Raw genomic sequence first — 23,541 nt, 5'->3', positions numbered from 1 at the left:
GAAGTTACCCTGGGTTTTTCTGTCACCCTGCTAGATGTTACAGACCTTGTTATTGGACTGATTTCTACTGCTGGACTACTCCTGCGGAGAGTAACAATACTCTTACTAATTAGCTCCCTTTCACACCTTTGGGGATATTTGCAAAGTTTTCAGCCTTTTCACCTCTTATCACCACAATTCTCTGCAGCTTCTGCTCATTTCAGCACACTTGTCAGTCTCTCCACCTCTTCTTTGTGAGAAAAAGCTTGGTGCAGTGAGATGAGTAGCTACCTTGAGACCAGAAGCCCCAGATTCAAATCCCGCTCAGGGCAGGTTTTTTTTTTTTTTTTTCTCAACTTTTTCAGCTTTTTTCCGCAGACATCTTCAGCGTTGAGGCATCCACACAGCATTTTCGCAGGAAATGCAAATTTTTCTAGTTCTTTATTATTCCGGGTGTTTCCGTACACTTTTCGCCGTGGAACTACTCCCACACTTTTCATCTGATTTTCGCCATTAAAACTTTAAAAAAATTCTGATCTTTATGCTAATGCCGGCTATGACTTTTGGTGCTCATAACTTCTATACTTTTTGAGATATTGAATTTTTTTTGCAATATTTTTTGCCCATTTCTGCCATATCATCAGTGGCCTCACTGATTTTCCTTGCCAGGTTGACCTGTGTTTTAGCTCAGTGAGATGAGCATCCGTTCTCAGACTGGGAGGCCCGGGTTCAAATACCGCTTATGGCAACAATTCTTTCAGTTAACAGTTAAACATTTTTTAACTCTCTTCAACACAAATATCAGCTTTTTGACCCCTTTTCATTAGAATTTTAAGTTTTTTCACCACTTTTCAGCAAAAATACCAGCTTTTTCAGCTGTTTTCAGCAAAAACCTCTTTTCAGCAGAATTTCTGTTGATTCAACTCTTTTCAGCAGAAATTCTGCTGATTGAACTCTTTTCAGCAGAATTTTCACCTCGTTTCTGCAGAAATTCTGCTTATTCACCTCTTTTCTGCAAAATTTGCAGCCTTTTCACCTCTTATCAGCACAATTCTCAGCAGGTTCTGCTCATTTCAACAAAATTGGCAATCTCTCCACCTCGTCTTTGTGAGAAAGAGTTTGGCTCAGTGAGCTAAATAACCGCCCTTAGACCAGGAGGGCCAGGGTCAAATCCTGCTAACGGCAGGTTTTTTTTTTTTTTTTTTTTTTTTTGTAAATTTCAATTTTTTCAGCTTTTTTCAGCAGACATCTTCAGCGTTAAGGCATCCACAGAGCATTTTCGCAGGAAATGCAAATTTTTCTAGTTATTTTTGTGTTTGCAGCGCTGTGAGCCAGAACAGCGAGAGAAAAATCTGCAACAGCGACGAGCCGAATGCTTACGTGAATCGCAGCAGCTGCACATGTGCTACGCTGAATTAGAGGATATCTTTGCTCTGGATTTCTATTTCTACTTTTTCATTTCTATATGATTCTTCTTGCATCTAAACAAAGATGATTCAATTTGCTAAATGTTGATGGCTCTTCGTGCTCAGGTGTAAATGAGACGTATATTTGGTTTGGTTCTCCTGTACAGAACCTTGCAGTACAACAGAAACCTAAAAACATTATTTGTAGTTGTTATTCTTAGTTGTTCTGCTGCCTAAATACCACAGGGTCTGATTATGAAGTTATTGAGCTGCACATACGTTACGCTCTGCTTAAGTTCGAGGTCACAGCGTATGTAGAGCAGCTGGAACATAATGAAGTCTACAAGGTTAAAGTTTTCTCTTCAGTTATTGTTCTTTCTGCTGCTTGGTTTGATGGATCTGAGAGCTTTTGTTTTTATTATTGTTATTATAATTATCATTAATATTTTACTCTCTAGAAGCTTTAAAATAGTGTTTGTGTTTGAAAAAATTGATTTAAGAATTGAACAGAAACATCTGTCCTTCTGAAAATCGCCCAAAGGCACGGAGACAAAGTCAAAGGATGCAACCTGTAACTTTCTCTTCCTTCATGTCAGGACCATCATCCATGATTTATATAAAATGCATATAGCAACAGTAGCACTTTAGTTTGGACTTTATGATTTCTGTAACTGGAAAATATTATTTTGTTTAAAGACAGAAGTGACCGCATAGTTGCAACATCAAAGGGAAATATTAATTAATTAGCATCAAGTATATTTGTTGCTTAAGCGTTTGCACTATAACTTAAGTAGGATTATAACTTTTAAGGAAGGAAAGATTTCAGATATTTAGTTCACTGTTTCAGTTATTTTATATGAAATTAAAACATTTACGTTGGTCAAATATGATGCTCTAAATCAAATAAAAGTTTGAAAATAAATGATGTATTTTTAAATGCTGCAACAAATGTTCACAAAAAGTAACTATAATTAAAACCAGTTAAACAAAATCAAATGTTTGAATCATGCTTAACCAAATGCCAGGCTGGAGAGCTGAACCTAAAGTATACGTAGAAAGATTTCAACATGTGAGCAGTTTTTAATGTTTTTATCACATATAAATGTCACAGCAGTGGGTCCTGGCCCAATGCTTTGTGTTTTTGCTTTTCTTTGACTCTTGTTTTTCTTGGTTTTTGTTCTTCTTATTTATCAGGCTCTCAGTAATCTTAGTTCTCCCTCCCTCAGTGTTCATTTCAGCCTGTGTTTAGTTTCTGTTCCCGTGTCCCACGTTTCATCGTTTCATGTCGAGTCAGCCCTGTCTCTCTGTTTCCTGTGTCTCCCCAGTCAGCCCCGCCTCCCTCGGGCACTCATGTGTGATACAGAGTAATAAACCTGACTACATTTGCTACACTCTCTTTATTACCTGTTACTTTAAAATTCATACACTAATTATGTCTGCCCATCTCTCTAATGTGAAGGTCAAAGGTCAACATCCCAGTGGCATAAGAATAATCCCAAAGGGGCAAAGGGAGTGGTTAATTTAGCATATTTAGCATTAAGGGTACAGCAAGGATATACTTTTACTTATTGTGGCAGGGGTGTGGTCTCTGGCCTGCTGCAGTGGAGGCTGGTGGCGGGACGTTGGACGGCACAGGTGAGGGTGATGGAGCTCATGACTCTCCCCTTTATAGTGACAGAGGAGACCAGCGTGGGGGAAGCGTGTAGTGGAGGAAGCCGAGGAGAGAGCTGGTTTCTGGCTACAAAGACGGCGTCAAACCAGAAAATATTGCTTGTGGTCAAATAATGTGTAATAATAATGAAATAAATAGGCCATTGGGAAAAACGGGATTTTGAAATAAAGACTGACTTTGAAAAAAAGGACATTTGGATTAAAAACGGCTGGGAATAAATAAAATGGCTCAGGAATAATCTCTGTTATTGTGAAAAATAATGATCATGAAATAATATTTCACAATAATAAGTAAATTTATATAGCAGAATGCAATATATTTCACAATAATGATCTTTTTTTCAAAATGTGTTCAATTATTTCACAATATCATTCTCACATTACATATCTGTGTCTTATTTATTCACATATTTATTTCATCATGACTTATTTATTTATTTAATTTTGAACACTTTGGAGTTTCATATGGTTGTAGTGGGCTTGTAATGTAAATGTGTCTGATTAAATGTGACATTAATGCTGACGCTGCATAAACCTGATAAAACAGTTCTATTAGTAGGTCTGTGTGATCAGCATCAGTGGGTTAAGGTGAGGCCTTGACTAGTAGAACGTCATGTTGGTGTTTAACAACACGTGAGCCAACATCAGACTCCGAGCGCTACGATGCTAAAGATCAGAAGATCCAGTGTGACATCATCGTTACCTGGCAACAGTAGCCCTCATCTGACTTTATTGGAGGATATTTACACCAGCAACACGGTTTAGTTTGATATGACGGATTAACAACATGCGCTGTGATATCCAGTTCATCTGTAATAGATACAGGATCTAATCAGTGAGCAGATATTTGATCAGCTTATTTATAATTATACTAGAAACAAATACAACTGTGTTGGTGATTCATGCAAACTTGCATATCAGCCTTTGAAGGTTTTGTAGTATTGAGAACAAAGAGGTTGTGTTAGGGCTGAAAAGCCCGACTTGTTCTCCTCTGCAGGTCATCAAATGCACCAAAGAAGTTTGTATTTGCACAGCCTGTATATGTTTGCTGGCTTTATGGAATGGAATGAAGCCCATTGACAGCCAGCAGGTCTAAACAGGAACGCACCCATTTGTATGTGTGGCAATGATGTGGCTGCAGCTGACACAGGATTGGTTCAAACTAAACATCAGACGCATTTCACAGAGTTCACAAATAAACTCACGTTTTTATTTTTGAAGATGATCATAAAGTAGAATTTATGGTCCAGTAGAAACAGCAGGAGGTTTGAGCCCTTCTGATGGCAAGGCAAGGCAAGTTTATTTGTATAGCACAATTCAACAACAAGGTGATTCAAAGTGCTTTACAGAGACATTAGAAACAAAAACAAATAAAAAGCATGATTTAAAATTGATTAAAACAAGCAAACAAACTAACTAATTAACAAACAAACAAACAAAACAGTATATAAAATCAAAACAGATAAAATCAGAACAGTAGATAAAATCAGTAGTTAAATGTAAGTTTTGAAATTTAAGCTTAAAAGTGTGGATTTGGTGCTTTATTCAAATGCAGCTGAGAACAGGTGAGTCTTCAACCTGGATTTAAATAAACTGAGTGTTTCAGCTGATCTGAGGCTTTCTGGGAGTTTGTTCCAGATATAAGGAGCATAAAAGCTGAATGCAGCTTCTCTGTGTCTGGTTCTGACTCTGGGAACTGATAAAAGACCGGATCCAGATGACCTGAGGGATCTGGAAGGTTCATACTGGGTCAGGAGGTCACTGATGTATTTTGGTCCTAAACCATTCAGAGCTTTATAGACCAGCATCAGAACTTTAAAGTCTATCCTCTGACGGACAGGCAGCCAGTGTAAAGACCTCAGAGCTGGACTGATGTGGTCCACTTTTTTGGTCTTAGTGAGGACTCGAGCAGCAGAGTTCTGAATGAGCTGTAGTTGTCTGACTGATGTTTTAGGTAGACCTGTAAAGATGCTGTTACAGTAGTCAAGCCTACTAAAGATGAATGCATGGACTAGTTTTTCCAGGTCCTGTTGAGACATCAGATCTTTTATCCTTGAAATATTCTTGAGGTGATAGTAAGCTGACTTTGTTATTGTCTTAATGTGTTTTTCTAAGTTTAGGTCTGCATCCATCACTACACCCACATTTCTCGCCTGGTTTGTGGTTTTTAGATGTATAGATTGAAGTTCTCTGGTGACCTGTAATCGTTTTTCTTTGGCGCCAAAGACTATTACCTCAGTTTTGTTTTTGTTTAGCTGGAGAAAATTGTACGGGGCCTTGGTCTCCTGGTGACATTGTGATATATATTTGTGTGTCATCTGCATAGCTATGACAGTTTATTTTGTTGTTCTTTATAATCTGTGCCAGTGGGAGCATGTAAATGTTAAACAGAAAGGGTCCCCAGATGGAACCTTGGGGAACTCCACATGTGATACTTGTCTGCTCAGATGTGAAGTTACCTATTGATACAAAGTATTTCCTGTTTTCTAAGTATGTTTTGAACCAGTTTAGTACAGTTCCTGAAAGACCTGTCCAGTTCTCCAGTCGTTTGAGTAATATGTTGTGGTCAACTGTATCAAATGCTGCACTGAGATCCAGTAAAACTAGGACTGACATTTTTCCACTGTCTGTATTCAGACATATGTCATTAAACAGCAGAAACAGGATTTGGAGGAAGATGTTAATAGATTAGAAAGAATTGTACACTGTGAATCAATGCAAGTCTTTCTATATAGACAGATCTGTAATAATCCCTCAGGTAGGTTCCTCTGGGACAGTCACAGATAGAGACACCAATTCTGACATCCTTTGAAAGCCTGACTTTGAATTTTCATCACTCGTCATGCACACAGATGTTAATTCTACATATTCCTGGTACTGAACTCTAAATCAATATGAAGAAAATGCTCCTGCTAATCTGCATCTATGTTGATATCAAATCCTTTTCCAGCACATGGATAAATCTCTATAAATCTTTCAGTCTGATCAGAATGGGCACAGTGTTGTTATTGCAGCTCCCTGATGTTTGAAAAGCTAAATGTCCATTTTAAAGTGCTCGTGTGTAGGATTGTGTTTCCTTCCTTTGTGCAGTTCTTACAGTAAACATGTTTGAATGTTTCCTGTTCCCCTGATGCTTCTTCCTGTTGGATAAAATTGGTTTGAATAACATGTTCTTATAGGTTTTAATGAACTTCAAACTGGGATCCACTTACAAAACTGTCTCATTTTATTGGAACGATCCACATTTGCATCCATTCACGGTACATTTGACATCTGAACACATTTGTACACATGATGAAAGGACAGATGGTGTTTGTGTGTCCTTCTTAAACTTAGTGTGGATGTTTCATCATGTAGAACTACTTAGAACAAAGTCTTTGGGAACATTTGGAGAACACGTTTAGGAAAGTAACATCCTGGTAGAACATTTTCTTAAAGCAGAGCAGAGCTGCAACATAACTGTGAGGATTCAGAAGAATAAAGTCAGAATACTTTATTATTATGAAGACTAAAGTGCACCTTAATGCTGCCGATGAACACACATGTTCTTTGTGAAAGCATGTGTGAGCACAGCTGACGTGCACCACACTGACCCCACTCGCCCCATTTCTTCATCCACTTCTTGCTCTTGTGCTTGAAATGAGACGCAGCAAAATTCAGAGGCTCTAAAATCCACACAAAGGGGGCTCGTTAGATCAGGATACTGGATGTGATCCATAGAAAACATGGATAATACACCACTTTATTTGAAGCATCTGTAGCACTGCCTCAGTTCTGGATGTTTCCACAGACTCCTCTGTGCACCTAAATGAAAGGTCAAAGGTCAGCAGCACATGTAGTTGGGACAAGTCTTCAGTCGCACAAACTACATAATCATTTTCCTCCAATGACGACTTTTCACTTGCAGAAATGGTCCTGTGTGATTTCCAGGCTGTGATATAAAAACTAGTTCCTAATGGCAGCGACTCACTCAGTAAACATGTGTTTCCTTCACCAACCTCACACACAGATCCAATAAGATCAGGAAGTGGGCAGTATAGTACAATATGTGTTATTCTGTGCTGCACTGCCCAAACTAAAGATCTGCTGAAGTGTTGGAAATGATCCAGATGTTTATTTTGGACGATACAGCAGAAGATCAGACATGAAAGTGGAGATAACACAGAAGACCTGCAGCAAAGGTCAGAGGTCAGACTGGGCCCTGGATTCAACAATGAGCCAATGATCATCAAGCAGTGACTAAAGCAGAGCCCTGACGTTCTGACATTCATCACACAGTCAGAACAAATGTCTGCTGATGACTTCATCTCATGAAACGACTGATAGATGTCAGTTCATTGATCAGCTGAGCTGCTGATCTTCATCGTCACAGAAACATTCAGCTTGTTTCAATCAGTAAATAACTCCCACTACTCCCAGTTTGAACTGTTCCCACTCAAAATGCTGTGAGAACAATGATCATTGTAGAACTTCACAAACATCACGTGTTGTTTTCCACATGTAAGATCAGCAAACACACAGAAACTTCCTGTTGCCACACACGGCCTCTAAAATCTCTTCCACGCTTTCTGTCTGAAGTCCACTCTCTGTGTCGGATCCACAGGAAACAACAAGATCTTATTAACATGGTTTTCAATGTGTCTCCTTCCAAAAAGTCCAACCAATGAACAAATGTGTGTATTTGTGGAGGCCGAACAAAAGCATGACACATTTCTCTGTTTCTATAAACTGGAGTCAAACACAAACATGAAGAGTTTCACTGACAGACTCCAAAATGCCCCCACAGTGGATCAAAGGGAAATCCTACAGTGTGGCCAGAGACTCTTAATGGCTCCAACATCAACACATCCACAATGTTGGATCCAGTTCTGCCTCACAGAGTTACTAAGACACACCCTCTGCCAGCATCACAACAGCTCCACCTGCTTCACCTGCCTCCTCAGCATCTGTACACCTGAAGAGAAAAGAAAGGCTCCAACAGCTCAAATCTACAAAGGATTCATGAAGTTTCATCCAACAATAACATGTTTGCCTTCCACACTTCTATTATTCATGATCACAAACACAAAGAACTTGTGCAGCCCTGATATCAGCCCTAATATATGAGTGTGTTTGCCCAAAGACTGAAACAGCATCAACATGACAGCTGTAAGAAATCTTCTCTCAGCCTTGTTTGGCAGAAGATCCCTGCAACAAAGATTGTAGCTGAAAGATGACGTGTGTAAAGTTTGCTCTGTGGGAGGGTCGAGGCTGTTTTTAGACCTTTGATAGTTTCCAATCCAGTTCTGACAGACAGGAATAAAAACAACATCATTAAGATCAGATCATGGAGCTGTTTGCTGCCTTGTTTCTATCTTCACATTACAAGACTTTACTACAATAAAGATGCTGACATGTATCTGTAGCAACAACATCATTGAATCTAGAACAACTGGAGCCAAACCAGTGGCTCTGCTGGGATCACTGGTGAGCCAACACTTCCTTGTTGATGCAGATTTCAGGGCTTCCTTTTGCTCCTCCGTTATAACTGTTCTCTCTTCTCAACACATGATGACACAAAGGAATCAGCAGTGACAAAGATGATGCTGAAGAGAAGCACACACTTCACACATATAACAGACCAGTGCAGTTACACACACCTCTGCTCGACATCAGGCCTCAAACAAAGACACAAAACACTAACTTGACTCTAAACAGAAGAAACGAGCAGCTGTTTCTGTTCTGTGCTTATTTATATTTGACACACATGCTTCTCTTTGTGCAAACACACATCGCACTATAAGGGTAACCTCGCACACAATGATTGGACAGCACAGTGATGATGCTGGGAGATCCTATACGCAGCAACACAGAAACACTGAGAACTTTAAACAATGATGGAAAGTGTTATAAATGACTTGTTGGCCTCTGATCTGTCACAAACAGCTGAAACGTGTCTCTCATGAGTCACATGAAGGTTTTTGACAGAAAGGACAAAAAGTAGCTGCAGTCAGTTTGTGTCATTTTTATATTTATTCATCTGGGAGAAAAATCTGAGGGACATTAAAATGTGTTTTCAACAGAGACAAGAAGATGAATATAACAGAACAGGTAAATGAACATGTTTCAAGTAAACAGCTGGACTGATCAGGTCCAAACACAGAGTGATAAACTTGTCAAACAGCTGTCATATCTTTATATAGAAGCTCTTTATAAATGCTGCTCACTGCAGTCTGTTTACTAATAATGTCAAAGTGTTAGAAACACAGAAACATCAGAATGGTCTTTGTTCACAGAAACCTGTCTGGGATCCTTTGTTGTTCTTTTGATGCAGAGTTACATTATAAATATAAAGAGTTATTTCAGAGTCTCATCAGTTTTCCTGCATGTCTTTATTTAACACATCAGCAGGGCTGAAGCTCTCATGTTAAACACACACTGATCTATGGACACGTTCATGTGTTTCTAACAGAACCAGGCTGTTATCAGCCTGCACTAACATTATGTCACACACACTGAATGTAACAGTGACAGTTTACATCATCACACAATCAGCTGTGATTGTTTCACTGTCATCAAACGAGTCAACAGGAAGTAGAATCAATAGAAACCAATCATTTACTGACAGCATGTCTGATGGAAATAAGTGCAGATTATGTATGAAGTCTAACTGCACACAGTAACTGTGTTACAATAAGGACTTAACAGCGCCCTCTGCTGGAGTGTTTCAGTACTGCGTTAACTAGAATACACCACCTCCTCCTCACACCACCTGCTACAGCTCTACTCTTCTATGACTACAGTCATCCACAGCACTGATGTGAGGTCACATGGTTCATATGTAAGGAGCACAGCTGACCTCAGGTCAGTTTAATGACTGTGAGCAGCAGCTGTGTTATTGTCACTGTGACAGGGAGACACTCTCAGACACAGCGCTCATGTCAGCTTGTTCTCATGCAGGAGGATCAGGAGCTCCATGTTTGTCTTTCTGTTTGAATCATGATGTGTTTGTGCCATCAGAGTCTGTCATGAGTACTCAGGGTTTCACAGCAGCTCTTCTGGATGCTGACGAGGACTCCAACCTCATGTTTCACCTCTCTGAGCTTCTGATGTCTGTGAACACTCGTGTTTCTTCTCTGGGCTCATCTGGACAAAAACACCTTTCTGTGTTTGGCTGCAGCCTCATTCTGACTGACAGGAAGTGTGTTATCCATGAGCTGCACTTCTGTGAGGAAGTTTCCTGCTGTGTTTCCTGTCTGTGGACAAACACGAGTGTTCCAGCTGAGGACTTGCTTCCTTCCACCTGTCCATACAGGACATCACGCTGTCTGCAGCTCTGTAAATGCAGCTCCAGGTCCTTCCACGTGCTGCTCTGTATTTGTGCAGTTTGTAGTGTGTCCTGGGAAACGTAGCACACATGGTGTTCTTCTGCTGTTTCCTCCTTTCACTGAGTGTGAAACACTGACGCTGTGCTGTTGTTCACAGAGGGGAGCTGATTCTAGCTGCAGCTGGACTCTGTCATCTAACTGAATGTGTTGGTGCTGATCACGGGGCTCTGAGGGGGGAGCAGCAGGAGGACTCTGGATGCTGACGTCAGTGTATCTGTGGAAGCTCCCACAGCGTGTCTGTCATTCAATATTGTGCTGTATATTGTATCTATGCAAAGATGAACAGACTGTGTGTTCACTGGTCTCTGTGCTGCAGCTCTGATGTCATCATCACTCCCTCCTCCACCCTCAGCAGTCCCAGCATGCTGCTGTGGTGCACCCCACCCTCACTCTACACCTGAGCCACAGACCACACCCTCCACCTCAATATACACCACAGTTTTCTCTGCTGTGGAAATGAGATCAGGAGGAAATCATCATTATTATTATTTAATAAACGCTCACATTAATGTGGGCTTATTTGTTTCATATTAGAAACATTAGTTGAGTGTTTTTAGTATAAAATGGTCAAAGTCCCTCTTTTTGCTCCTCCCCTCACCTGTGGATGGGCGGTGCTGTTACCGTGGTGACAGCTTGGATGTGTTTCAGTCCTGCCTGGTTATCACTGCAGGAATCTTTCACATTTATTACAGGTAATAACTCTGATTTTTCTGTGTATTATGAACCAAATGTATCCTCATACACACAGAGATGGATGAGCAGAGGTTTTTTTTGCAGTTTATGTAGTTACTATGGACTTAATGCATACATATTATTAAAATTAGGGCTATAACAGTTGTATTGATGTATAGCAACTTGAAATGCTCCCACAAATGGCTCCACAGCATGTAAAAATATAACAAAAGCTCTGGCAGACTTGGTTCTGTGGTCAGTCTTAAAGGGTGAAGTTAAACTCTGTAATCTTCACTGTGTCACAGAGTTCAGTGAGTCCCGTTATTCACAGTATCAATCAGATCATCAGAGAACAGCTGATCAGCAATCAGTGGTGCCAACAGCGCCTCCTGTGGTGAGAGGATGCAATAATGCAATGTAGCATTTTTCCACTCAACACTTGCAGTCATGGAAACTGTCTGTTGGATCTGTGTGACGTTGCTTTCTTGGTTAGAGTTCCTCACAAATGTCCAGATGATTCTTCTAATGAGGCGTCGACCATGTTTGCAGCTCTTTGGAAGAAAACGTCGCCCTTTGCCATCCTTACTTTTCTTTGACTTCTTCAAATGCAGCTGAACTCCAGCTGGTATTTTCTTGGACTTTGCAGCTGTTTCTGGTCATCAGTTCATTCCTGCAAACCTCTGAAGCTGAACAACAATGATGCTGCATTGCTGGCTGATCCCAAAAGGTTGATTCTGTTCATCTGGACGTTTTCAGAAACGTTTGCTCACTGATCAGGTGACTTCTTCAGTCTCAGCTGACTGCAGCTTTACAAGCTTACAAACAGCACATTTGCACAATGACTGAAAGCAGCAGCACCTGATATATATGATACTAATATAATACATATACATATATAATCCATACTAATGATGAAGGAACTGAGCTCACAGTCCATTGTTCATTCAGTGAACTACTCAGTTTATTTTGGGCCTCAGAAATGCTCACTCTGTTTGTACATCACTGTCAGCAATAGACTCATTCTGCTGTGTGGACAGGAACACATGTGACATCACTTCCTGTTTGTTTGTGACTGAAGAAGTTTACAAGGAATCATTTAGAAGAGTTTCAAACATCAACTGATTGAATCCATGAATCTGAAAACGTGTTTGTGAGTGAAAGAGACAGACATGTACAGACTGAACTATCTGTTCAACAGTCAGAGTGTTTCTGTAACAGGAGACACTCTTTACACTCCACTCAGCACAGGGACACTGAGCCACCAGGATAGAACAAAAACCCAGGATAAAGAGTTTGAGTGAATGTGGTGTTGAAGGTGTGGAGGTGGATCAGAGTGTCAGAGGAGACTCTGTAGAAGGACAGAGTGCCAGCAGGACAGTCCACATACACTGCTGCTCTGTTAGAGACAGAGGAGGAGGAGGAGGAGGAGGAGATGGATGTTCCACTGTTATTGTGCCAGACAGAATCAGGACCATCATCAGAGCAGACCAGACTCCAGGACTGATCATTGTATCCAAACTCACAGTCATCACTGTCTCCTTTCCTTCTGATGCTTCTGTAACTCACTGATATCTCAACGTCTCCTCTGCACTCGACCTCCCAGTAACAGCGACCAGTCAGACCATTTCTACACAGCAGCTGAGGATAAACATCAAATCTGTCTGGATGATCAGGATATGACTGAACCTCCTCCACATGTGTCACCTTCCTGTTGTTGTCAGACAGTTGGAGCTTTGTGTTCACTGTGTTTGTGTCGATTGTGAGTTGACAGGAATCTGATGGAGAGAACAAACACAATCCAGCTGCAGTTATTGATCCATCATCTGTTCATTGATTGACACTTTGATGATGACTCCTGACATGATGAAGATGGTTGAATGTGTGCTGCTTTGTTTTCATGAATCCCATTAAAAACACACTTACACTTCCTCAGACCTGGTCTCAACCATCGGACTCCAGCAGGCTCCACCCTGAAAGGAGGAGGGGGGTCAGAGCAGCACAGTCAGCATGCACACATGGACATTACATGGCTCTCACACACACACTGTTACACACTGAGCTCAAAGCTCGGCTCCACTGTTTTATTCAAAGAAATCTACATTTATTTATCAGCACATTTAAAAACAGGTTGAGCCAAAGTGCTTATTTATAAGGAACCCCATTAGCTTCCACAACAGTGGTTGCTAGTCTTCCTGGGGCCCAAACCATCAAATACCACCAAATAAAATGTTACACAATGAGTTGGATGCAAATTGTCCACATAATTTGGCTCCTAGATCCACAATAAGGTTTTACAATTCTGAAAATGTAAACATGTGAATATTAAAAATTATATAAAAAAGCAAAAAAACCAAAACAAAACACTCAAACAAAATACACAATTTCCATTACAAGTGACATTACCCTCTACAATTTTTACAAATACATTAAAAATTGCCTAAATAGGCTTTTAGGTGATTGTTAAAATTATGAATAGAAGCCAATTCTCTAATTGCATAAGGCAACTTATTCCACTGAAAAGATGCTCTAAATATAACAGAGTTTTTCAAAAAGTTACTTTTAACACGAGGAATTACTAAATTGTGGTTAGTTGAGAATCGTGTAGCATGATTATGTATTTCATCTGGATACTGCAACTGATCATAAAAAAAGTGTGGTGTGTTTAACAGAATTGCTTTCTTTAAAAATACAAGTAAGCCATAGTATAATTTAGCTTGTACAGAAAGCCAAGAAAGTTTATCGTGCATTTTATCAATACTTGTATAGTATGAACACCTTAACACTAATCTGGCCGCCCTATTTTGGACTAACTGAAGTCTGTTCAGATCTGTCTTATTAGCTGCTGACCAAATGATTGAGCAGTACTCTAGATGAGATAATACTAGTGCATTAATGACATCTTTCATAATTGAAGAAGTGATGTAAAAAGAGCATTTCCTAGCTATAGCTATGCCCTGTCCCATTTTCTTAATAACAGAGTTGATGTGCTGAGACCATGAAAGGTGGTGGTTTATGGTAACACCAAGTAATTTAATCTGGGTGACCTGTTCTAATACCGATCCAGCTATGGAAAGATTTAGTTGTGGGCTGTTGACTAAGCGTACTCTACTTCCTATTAACATGGATTTGGATTTAGACACGTTTAAAATCATGTTGTTTTTACTTATCCAATCAAACACATTCAGCAAATCTAGTTGTAACACGCTTGTCAATTCAGAGTGGCTACTGGCTGAATAAAACATGGTGGAATCGTCAGCATACATTACAAGATGATATTTATCGAGGACATACGGCAAATCATTTGTAAAGACTGAGTAGAGAAGTGGACCAAGGCAGCTGCCTTGGGGTAGACCACAGTTCATTTCACAGCCCTCCGAGAAATAACCATTATAATAAACCTTTTGCCTTCTTCCAGACAGATAACTTTCCATCCAGCACAAAGCAGCTGGTGAAAATCCATAACATTTTAGTTTATCTATCAAAAGATCATGATTTATCAAATCAAATGCAGCACTAAAATCCAAAAATACCACCCCGGCCAAATTCCCATTATCTAGATATTTGTACCAGTTATCTGTCATGTGAATGAGAGCTGAACTGGTGGAATAACCAGGTTTGTAGGCATGTTGAAACTGAGTGAGTAACTGATTTTCTGTTAGGTAATGTTGAATTTGTTCGTAGACGATCCTCTCCATAATTTTACTTAAAACGGGTAGCAGACTAATAGGTCTGCTATTGACACCATTAAAAATGTCATTCTTGTTTTTAGGAATGGGAATTATTTTCGATTCTTTCCACTGCAATGGAAATAAGCTGCATGCCAAAGATTTATTAAATATGTGACATATAGGAAGGGACACAAACTTGGCTGCAACTTTGAGCAGTTTACTGTCTATGTTATCAGAGCCGGAGGATGTATCGTCAGGAAGTGATATCAATAAGCGCTCTACCATCTCCACATTCACTGCCTCAAACTTAAATTGGCATAGCTTATTATTCATGATAAAATCCTGTATAAGACGACGTGATAAGGTGGGATCGCCTTTGCTCATATTAGATTTTAAATTTGTTATTTTATTGCTGTAATAATTCGCAAAATACTTGGCTATGTCCTTAGCTTTACTTATAAACGTACCACCCGTGTAGATGTGAGACATCACTGGAGCAAGATCTCTACCCATTATATTATTTAAAACTTTCCACACCTTTTTGCTGTCCTTATTGGCCTCTTTGAGCTTAAGTTGATAATATTCTTTCTTCTTGCGCCTATTCAATTTAGTTACTTGATTTCTTAACTCGCGATATCTTGCCCACTCTTGTGGACTGATAGACTTATGTGCTTTTGCTATATCCCTTTCTGACATTGCAACCTTAAGTTCATTATCTAATTAAGGTGCGTAGTTCTTTTTAACAGTAAATCTTTTTAAGGGGGCATGTTTGTCAGCCAGGTAGCAAAAGTTTTCAATAAACATAGATAATGCCATATCAGGGTCACTCTCGAGGCAGATGTCAGTCCAGTGAATTTCTTTTACGTCATTAATATACTTATCTGCATTGAAATTTTTGTATGATCTATGAAAAATAATCTTTTGTGCAGTTTTCAGTGGTTTCATTTTCTTGGTCAAACCTACAAGATTATGGTCACTATAACCAACTGGAATAGAAACAATATTAGAGCAATGCTCAGGAACATTTGTATATATATAATCAATACATGATGATGACCTATGACCTCCTGCGTTGACCGTGACCCGGGTGGGAATGGTGATCATCTGAGACAGGCAACAAGCCGACACTGATGACCTTATCTTTTTCCTTAAAGGACAAGAAGGAGCTGACCAATTAATATTAAAGTCTCCTAATAAGAACATGTCTTTGTTTTCCTCCGTTACTCTTTCCAGCATTTCACAGATTCGTTTTACATACAACATATTACTAATTGGGGGTCTATAGCAGCAACCTGCTAATACAGGCCTGCCATAGAGCGGGTGTAACTGAACCCACACAATTTCCAGGTCGTTAAACATTAAGTCTGTACGTAGTTTGCTTGCCATATTATCATTAATGTATAGGCCTACGCCCCCTCCAAATCTGTTCCTGTCCTTCCTATACAACTTATAACCGTTTATTTCAAATTCATTATTCTCAAAGGCAGCATCTAAATGTGTCTCGGAAATAGCCAGCACACTTATCGTATTTGTTGACAATGTGTGTGTGTGTGTGTTCCAGATGTGACCCTGTGACCCCAAAGCTGGTGCAAAGAGTCCAGCGGTCCCCCTAACAAAGGGCTCTTATACTTAACCAGACACAGAGTACCGTATTTTCACGACCATAAGACGCACTGTGCTAAAAGGCGCAGTCTCAGTTATGTGTGCCATTACTGTATTTAACACACACACACATAAGGCGCACTGGATCATAGGGCGCATACAAGTACCGTATGCGTATTTAAAAATAAAGCGGGAGCAAACCTGAGTTCGGTACCTTACTCACATTTTTATTACCAGTAATCGTCATCATCAACAACACACAAGCATACAAGTGTGCGTATTTAAAAATAAAGCAGGCGCAAAACAAAGTTTGGTACTCACATTTTTATCATCAATCAAACCCATCGAAGTCCTCATCCTCTGTGTCTGAATTGAACAGCTGCGCTAAATCTCCATCAAACATGCCAGGTTCACTTTCTTCACCGTCAGAGTCACTTTCCGTGCCGTGCGGCTCCTCGGAAATGATGCCGGCTTTTGCGAAAGCTCGAACAACAGTGCCAGCAGCCATGTTAGCCCAAGCATCTACAATCCATTGGCAAATTGTGGCGTAACTCGCCCGGCGCTGCCTTCCACTCTTGGTGAAACTGTGGTCTCCATCGGTCATCCATCGCTGGATGTGTTTGTCGCCGATGTGTTTGCTGCAGTAGGAGCGGAAGATGGCCAGCTTTTCCTTATAATCTGCTGGAAGTTGCTGCGCTACCGTAGTCCTGGTCCGGATGGAAAAATGGCACCGTTTCATAAAAAGTGAAAGTGAAACTGCTTTTAGCCGAATGGTGACCGTCGAAACGCTTCTCCCGCTCGTTCTTTGCTCAATGATCGCCTTATGTCCGCGGAAACTCAGCTGCGTCTTCTTGACCTGCCGGAGCTTGTTTTCCAGCTTCCTCCAGTTGCGAACCATCGATTCATTAATCTTAAATTCTCTCGCCGCTGCTTGATTTCCATGTTCCTCCGTGTAGCTGATGGCCTTCAGTTTAAACTGTGCTTCGTAAGCGTGTCTCTTTGCCATTTTCAGGGTTGTTAAAACAACGATGTCCTGCATAACGCACATACCTGTTCTTTTATACAGGTATGTGCAATAAAGTCAACGCACACACTTCACCCTTTAGCGTTCTCATGGTGTTCTCTACTACGTCCTCCTTACAACACACAGGGCGCACTGCGCTATAGGGCGCGCCGTACTTTTTGAAGAAAATCTAAGACTTTTAAGTGCGCCTTATGGTTGTGAAAATACAGTAGGTGTCCTCATACACCAGGGGTCTCAAACTCGTGGTCCGTCGGGCCAATTGTGGCCCGCAGGACGATAGTTTTTGGCCCCACCTTAATATGAAAATGTAATGTTAGTTTGTGTTAGGACAGGGAATGTTATTTTAATGTCACTGTGTTATCATTTACATGCACTGTCATTATTTCATTATTACTTCAGTAGTCTGCATCAGTTTATCATCAATATTATCATGTATCATTTATCATTTAGTAAAGCCGGCTTCCCACACTGTACTATCTGTGTGTGTATAATAAATCACTTTTTGGACACATCTGGGGACTCTGTCTGCGCTTATTTTCCCTTCCAAATCAAAAGAACCCCACATTTGATAATGTATGACACTTTACAGTGTTGTGGGCGGAGCTGAATTAACCCACCAATCAGGGTGGGATATGGATCTCAGGGGACACCAGCCGGGCTTGATGCAAGCAGGGAAACATTTCTCAATGAGTCAAAGTTCCAGCAGCGTTGCCCTGGAGTGTTTCTTTCTTTCCTGTGCCTGGCTGGCTTCCTCCTTTCTATTGGGCAAACGCCGACATTCGCCCCAGCGCGCTGCGTTCACAACACTTCAAAAAAAGTTGTTTTTTTAAGTTGCTGCCCAGCGGGACATTATACGTATATAGATTTATACACACGTCAGTGGGATTTAAAGTTATTTTTCCACAGAGAGAGATCTCATATTAACTCTCACAGTGATGCGTAGGCGGCGGGATAAAAGAAAAGTCATGAACTCAATGCAGCCCAATTTAGTCTGCAGTCACATAGCGACACCTGTTCATCGGCAACAACAGTCCCTGGTAACCCGGACTAATTATAGGGTCGCACCGTAATTTGTGGCTCGATGTTTTTATTTGCATCACTGTGTTTGCATTGCAGCAAACATGAACATTACATATATTTCAATATAATGTAAAAGCAGTCAAAACAACTAACATCAGAAACAGCTGATGTTATTTGTTATATGTCACGGTGTCATTTCCGCTTCTTTCTCCTGTAACAACAGCCCGGCGCCGTGAGCAGTCGCCTTTTTTGCGCTCGCTATCCCTGCACTTTCTACCATCTGCAAACGCCACGGTGTTCGTGTCGTCATGAAAGACATGAACATCGAGCGTAAAAACAAAGGAGACTGCTACCGGCTTTTTATCTGCCGATCGCCGTGCTACGGTTGCAAGAAAAAGAAGCAGAAATGACGTTCTCTACGCGTTGAGACGTTCCCCGTCCGTCGGCTAAACGCTTGATTGAAACTTCAATGCGACAGTGACACCAAGTAGAATTATAAATGTCACATAGCCCCAAACATGTCTTTTTCAAAGCCTGCGGTGAAGAGAAAGGTTGCTGATGAGCACCGACAATTTCAGGAAAAGTGGGAAATGCAATATTTCTTTGTTGAGCACAGGGGCACCCCGACCTGTCTTATTTGCACAGAGAAAGTTGCGCTGCACAAGGAATACAATTTGAAACGTCATTACACAACTAGACATGGTGAGGTGGATGCAGAATACCAGGGAGACGAGAGAGCGAACCGGGTTGCCAGTCTTAAAACAGATCTACTGAGGCAGCAAGATTTCTCCAAGAAAGCAACCAAAGAGAATAATGCAGCAGTCGGAGCCACGTGGTTAGTGAGATGATTGCTAAAGCAGGGAAGCCATTCACAGAAGGTGCATTTGTCTAAAAGTGCATATTGCAGGCTGCAAATATAGTCTGTCCGGGAAAGAAAGGTCAGTTTAGCAACATCAGCCTTTCTGCCAACACCGCAGCAGATCGCATTTCTGACCTGTCAAGTGACATTTATGACCAACTGTGTGAGAAAGCCAAATGTTTCAGTGTATACTCAGTCGCTCTTGATGAGACCACAGACATCACCGACACTGCCCAGCTCCCAATGTATGTCCGTGGTGTTGATGACAGTTTTGAAGTGATGGAGGAGCTGCTCACAGTAATTCCAATGCATGGCCAGACCACCGCTCAGCAGATATTTACAAGCTGTGTGATGCCATTGAGAATGTTGGTTTGCCATGGAAGAGGTTTGTTGGAATAACAACAGATGGAGCGCCATCAATGACAGGGAGGAAACATGGACTGGTGGCACAAAACAAACTGGAAGAGGAAGGCGTGGAGGAGGCCATTGCTCTGCACTGCATCATCCATCAGCAGGTCCTTTGCAGCAAATGCCTGAAGTTTGACAATGTGATGTCTATTGTTGTGAAATGCATCAACCAAATCAGATCCAGGGGCTTAAAGCACCGAAGGTTCTGTGCTTTTTTAGAGGAAATGGAGTCAGAATATGGGGATGTGCTCGACTTCACTGAGGTACGTTGGCTCAGCAGGGGAAATGTATTAAAGAGACTTTTTGAGTTGAGAGCAGAAGTGAAGCCTTCATGGAGAAGGATGGAGTTAGTGTTCCTGTGCTAACTGATCCCAAATGGCTCATGGACTTAGCTTTTCTTGTTGATATGACACATGAGCTTAATGTACTGAACATTAATCGAATCAATTGAGGAGATTACGAATGCTATAGATCAGAAACAGTATGCAGCTGGAGTATTTCTGGATCTCAAGAAAGCATTCGACACAATCAATCATGACATATTAATTAATAAACTGGAACGGTATGGGATTAGGGGGGTTGTACTGCAATGGGTGAAAAATTATTTAAGTGACCGGAAACAATTTGTGAAGCTGGGTGTCCATTCCTCATCATGCTTGGACATTGCTTGTGGTGTTCCACAAGGCTCTGTACTGGGTCCAAAATTATTTATTATTTATATAAATGATATTTGTAAGGCATCTGATATATTAAAATTAGTATTATTTGCAGATGACACAAATATTTTTTGTTCTGGGGGGAATCTAAAGGAGCTGCTGGATACAATTACTTCAGAAATGTGCAAAATTAAAAAATGGTTTAACAGGAACAAACTATCGCTAAATCTAAGTAAAACTAAAATTATCTTATTTGGGAATTCCCTTAGAAATGCACAAGTGCAGATTCATGTAGATGGTGTGGAAATTGAAAGAGTACTTGAACATAAGTTTCTTGGTGTGATTATAGATGATAAATTAAACTGGAAGTCTCATATAAATCATATACATAACAAAATTTCAAGAAGTGTCTCAATCTTGAGTAAAGTAAAACACATTCTGGACCACAAATCACTCCACATTCTCTATTGTTCCCTGATTGCACCGTATTTGAATTACTGTGCAGAGGTTTGGGGCAATACTTACAAATGTTCGCTATCATCAATCTTTATATTACAAAAAAGGGCCATAAGGATAATCCATAAAACTGGTTACAGAGATCATACAAATCCACTATTCTTAAAATCAAAAATTCTAAAATTCACAGATCTGGTTCATTTTCTCACAGCACAAATTATATATAAAGCAATAAATAACCTGCTTCCTGACAATATTCTAAAAATGTTTTCTAAAAGGGAACGGGGATACAATTTGAGGGGGGAATTAAATTTAAAACATCCTCGTATCCGTACAACATTAAAAAGTTTTTGCATCTCTGTGTGTGGAGTGAAGCTGTGGAACAGACTAAGTAAAGATATGAAGCAATGTCCAAGCATGGCGCAGTTTAAAAAGCGGTTTAAGGATATGGTTTTTACAGGGTACAGGGAAAAGGTAGAGATTTGATAGGGTGTTCTTGTCTAATATTTTCATGTGTGTGCGCATGCACGGGTTTGTTGGTATGGGTATATATGTATGTGTATATGTATGTATATGTATGTATGTATGTATGTATGTATGTATGTATGTATGTATATATGTGTATATGTATGTATATATATATATATATATATATATATATATATATATGTGTATGTGTGTGTATGTATGTGTGTATATATATATATATTAAATATATATATATATATTAAATATATATATTAAATATATATAAAATTGTAGGTTGTGTATCCTTCAGGTGTTAATGGGGTTATTGAAAATGTGTATATGTGCGTATGTGTGTATATACGTAGGTATGGATAGATAGAAACATATATGTGTATATATTTAAAAAAAAAATTACACATAACATATAATGTAATTACAAGGAGGTATTTCTGTAGTCTATTGATACTAGATAGTGGAAAAGGGGTGGGATTAAATAAGCTTATGCTTCTTCCTGCTCCTTTTTGAACATGGACGTTATTTGGAGTTGTGGTTGCTCGTTTTCCTTTTGTTTGCTTTGTTCATTTGTCTCTTTTAATTCTATTTTTTTTTTATACTTTTTCAACATGTTCAAAATAAAGATTCAATCAATCAATCAATCAAAAACAAGACGTTACAAGGCCAGGGGCAACTTGTCAGTGCTGCCTATGACAACGTGAGAGCATTCTCCACAAAACTGGCGCTCTGGAAAGCTCAGCTCTCTCAGACAAACCTTTGCCATTTCCCAGCATGCAAGGCACTCGTGGCTGCAGGCACACCATTCAGTGCTGACGAGTATGTTGATGTCAATTTGAGGCTACAGGAGGAATTTGATCACAGATTTGCTGACTTCAAGACACACAGAGCCACCTTTCACATTTTTGCGGACCCCTTCTCCTTTGATGTGCAAGATGCCCCTTCTGTGCTTCAAATGGAGCTCATTGAGCTGCAGTGCAACTCTGAACTCAAAGCAAAGTTCAGGGAGGTGAGTGGAAAAGCAGACAAGCTTGGACAATTTTTGAGAGAATTGAGCCCTAGTTTCCCTCGGCTTTCCCGAATGTTCAAGCGGACCATGTGCCTTTTTGGTAGCACATACTTGTGCCAAAAGCTCTTCTCCACTTTGAACTTCAATAAGTCCAAGTACAGGTCCAGACTTACGGATGATCATCTTCAAGACATACTGAGGGTCGCAACTGCTTCCTTCCTCCCTTTTTTAACCATGCCTTTATTGTGGAAAACCTTTCCTTATAACAATATGAGCAGCTAATGCTAATTTGATGTGAATTAGCATTATATTAGTGAGGAGTTAATGTTAAGTAGGCTACCATTAGCAGCTAAAGCTAATTTGAGGTGAATAAGCATTAGTAGCTAACGCTAATACCCTTTTCTCTTGTGTTATAATGATGTGAGACGTTAATGCTAAATAGGCTTCCATGAGTGACTCCTTTCCCTTGCATTATAAAGATGTAAAGAGTTTATGCTAAGTAAGCTGCCATTAGCAGCTAATGCTAATACTGTTTTCCCTTTCTTTATACAACTTGAGCAGCTATTGCTAAGTAGGCCACTTTTCTCTGCTAAGGATTTGTGTGACCATGATGGAAACTCTGATAAGCTAGTGCTGTTTATGGGCCCTGTTAGAATCAATATTTCAATCTCATTCTGTTGTTTGAGAACAATAACAGAAAAATGTGCACTTGAGAACAAATTTATTGTGAATTCAGCTGTGAATGTACAGTTTGTCATTATTTAAGCTTCCATTTCCAAATGTTAGCTGACACTTTATTAGGTACACTGGTATCTATATCAGGTACACCTGTGACCTAAATGTTCCCGCAAACAGACTCCTTGGAGACCCCTACATAAATATCCATGAACTATCCAGCTAGACTAGTGTGTCTGACCCTGAAAATATTCCTGCATGTGTGATTGTTCATGTGTCATCTGCCCGAAACAAACAGGAAGTGAGTGAAAGACACAGGAAATGTTTCCAGCTCTTCCTCCTCTATCAGATTTTCTCTCCATACCTGAGAGTGTCCAGTCTCCAGCCTGGATCCTTCAGTCCAGCCGAGAGCAGCTTCATTCCTGAATCACCTGGATGATTGTAGCTCAGGTCCAGCTGTCTCAGATGGGAGGGGTTGGAGCTCAGAGCTGAGGCCAGAGAAGTACAGCCTTCCTCTGTGATCAGACAGCCTGACAGACTGCAGACACACAAAACAACAATCTATCTGTCAACAGTTGTTTTCTCTTTG

At 40.2% G+C, this 23,541-nt stretch overlaps 2 protein-coding genes across 2 annotated transcripts in view; one reads left to right on the top strand and one right to left on the bottom strand.

Moving 5' to 3' along the window:
• The window catches only part of LOC309702247 (uncharacterized protein), an 81,291-nt gene that overhangs the window by 7,351 nt on the left and 50,399 nt on the right, over positions 1–23,541 (top strand). The gene's annotated exons all lie outside the window — the stretch shown is intronic.
• LOC309702166 (protein NLRC3-like) overlaps positions 11,195–23,541 on the bottom strand; it is a 197,945-nt gene continuing 185,598 nt past the window's right edge. Inside the window, exons 11-13 of the mRNA XM_082526623.1 lie at positions 23,317–23,490; positions 13,019–13,065; positions 11,195–12,870 (exon numbers count right to left, since the gene is read on the bottom strand). Of these exons, the coding sequence (XP_082382749.1) occupies positions 12,335–12,870; positions 13,019–13,065; positions 23,317–23,490 (757 nt within the window). The 3' untranslated portion in view covers positions 11,195–12,334. The remainder of the gene's footprint in view (positions 12,871–13,018; positions 13,066–23,316; positions 23,491–23,541) is intronic.

This window comes from Aulonocara stuartgranti (genome assembly GCF_965226115.1).
Source record: "Aulonocara stuartgranti genome assembly, chromosome: 3".
Lineage (NCBI taxonomy): Eukaryota > Metazoa > Chordata > Actinopteri > Cichliformes > Cichlidae > Aulonocara > Aulonocara stuartgranti.
The sequence above is the reverse complement of the archived record's forward strand: the minus strand, read 5'-3'. Positions and strand labels throughout refer to the sequence as shown.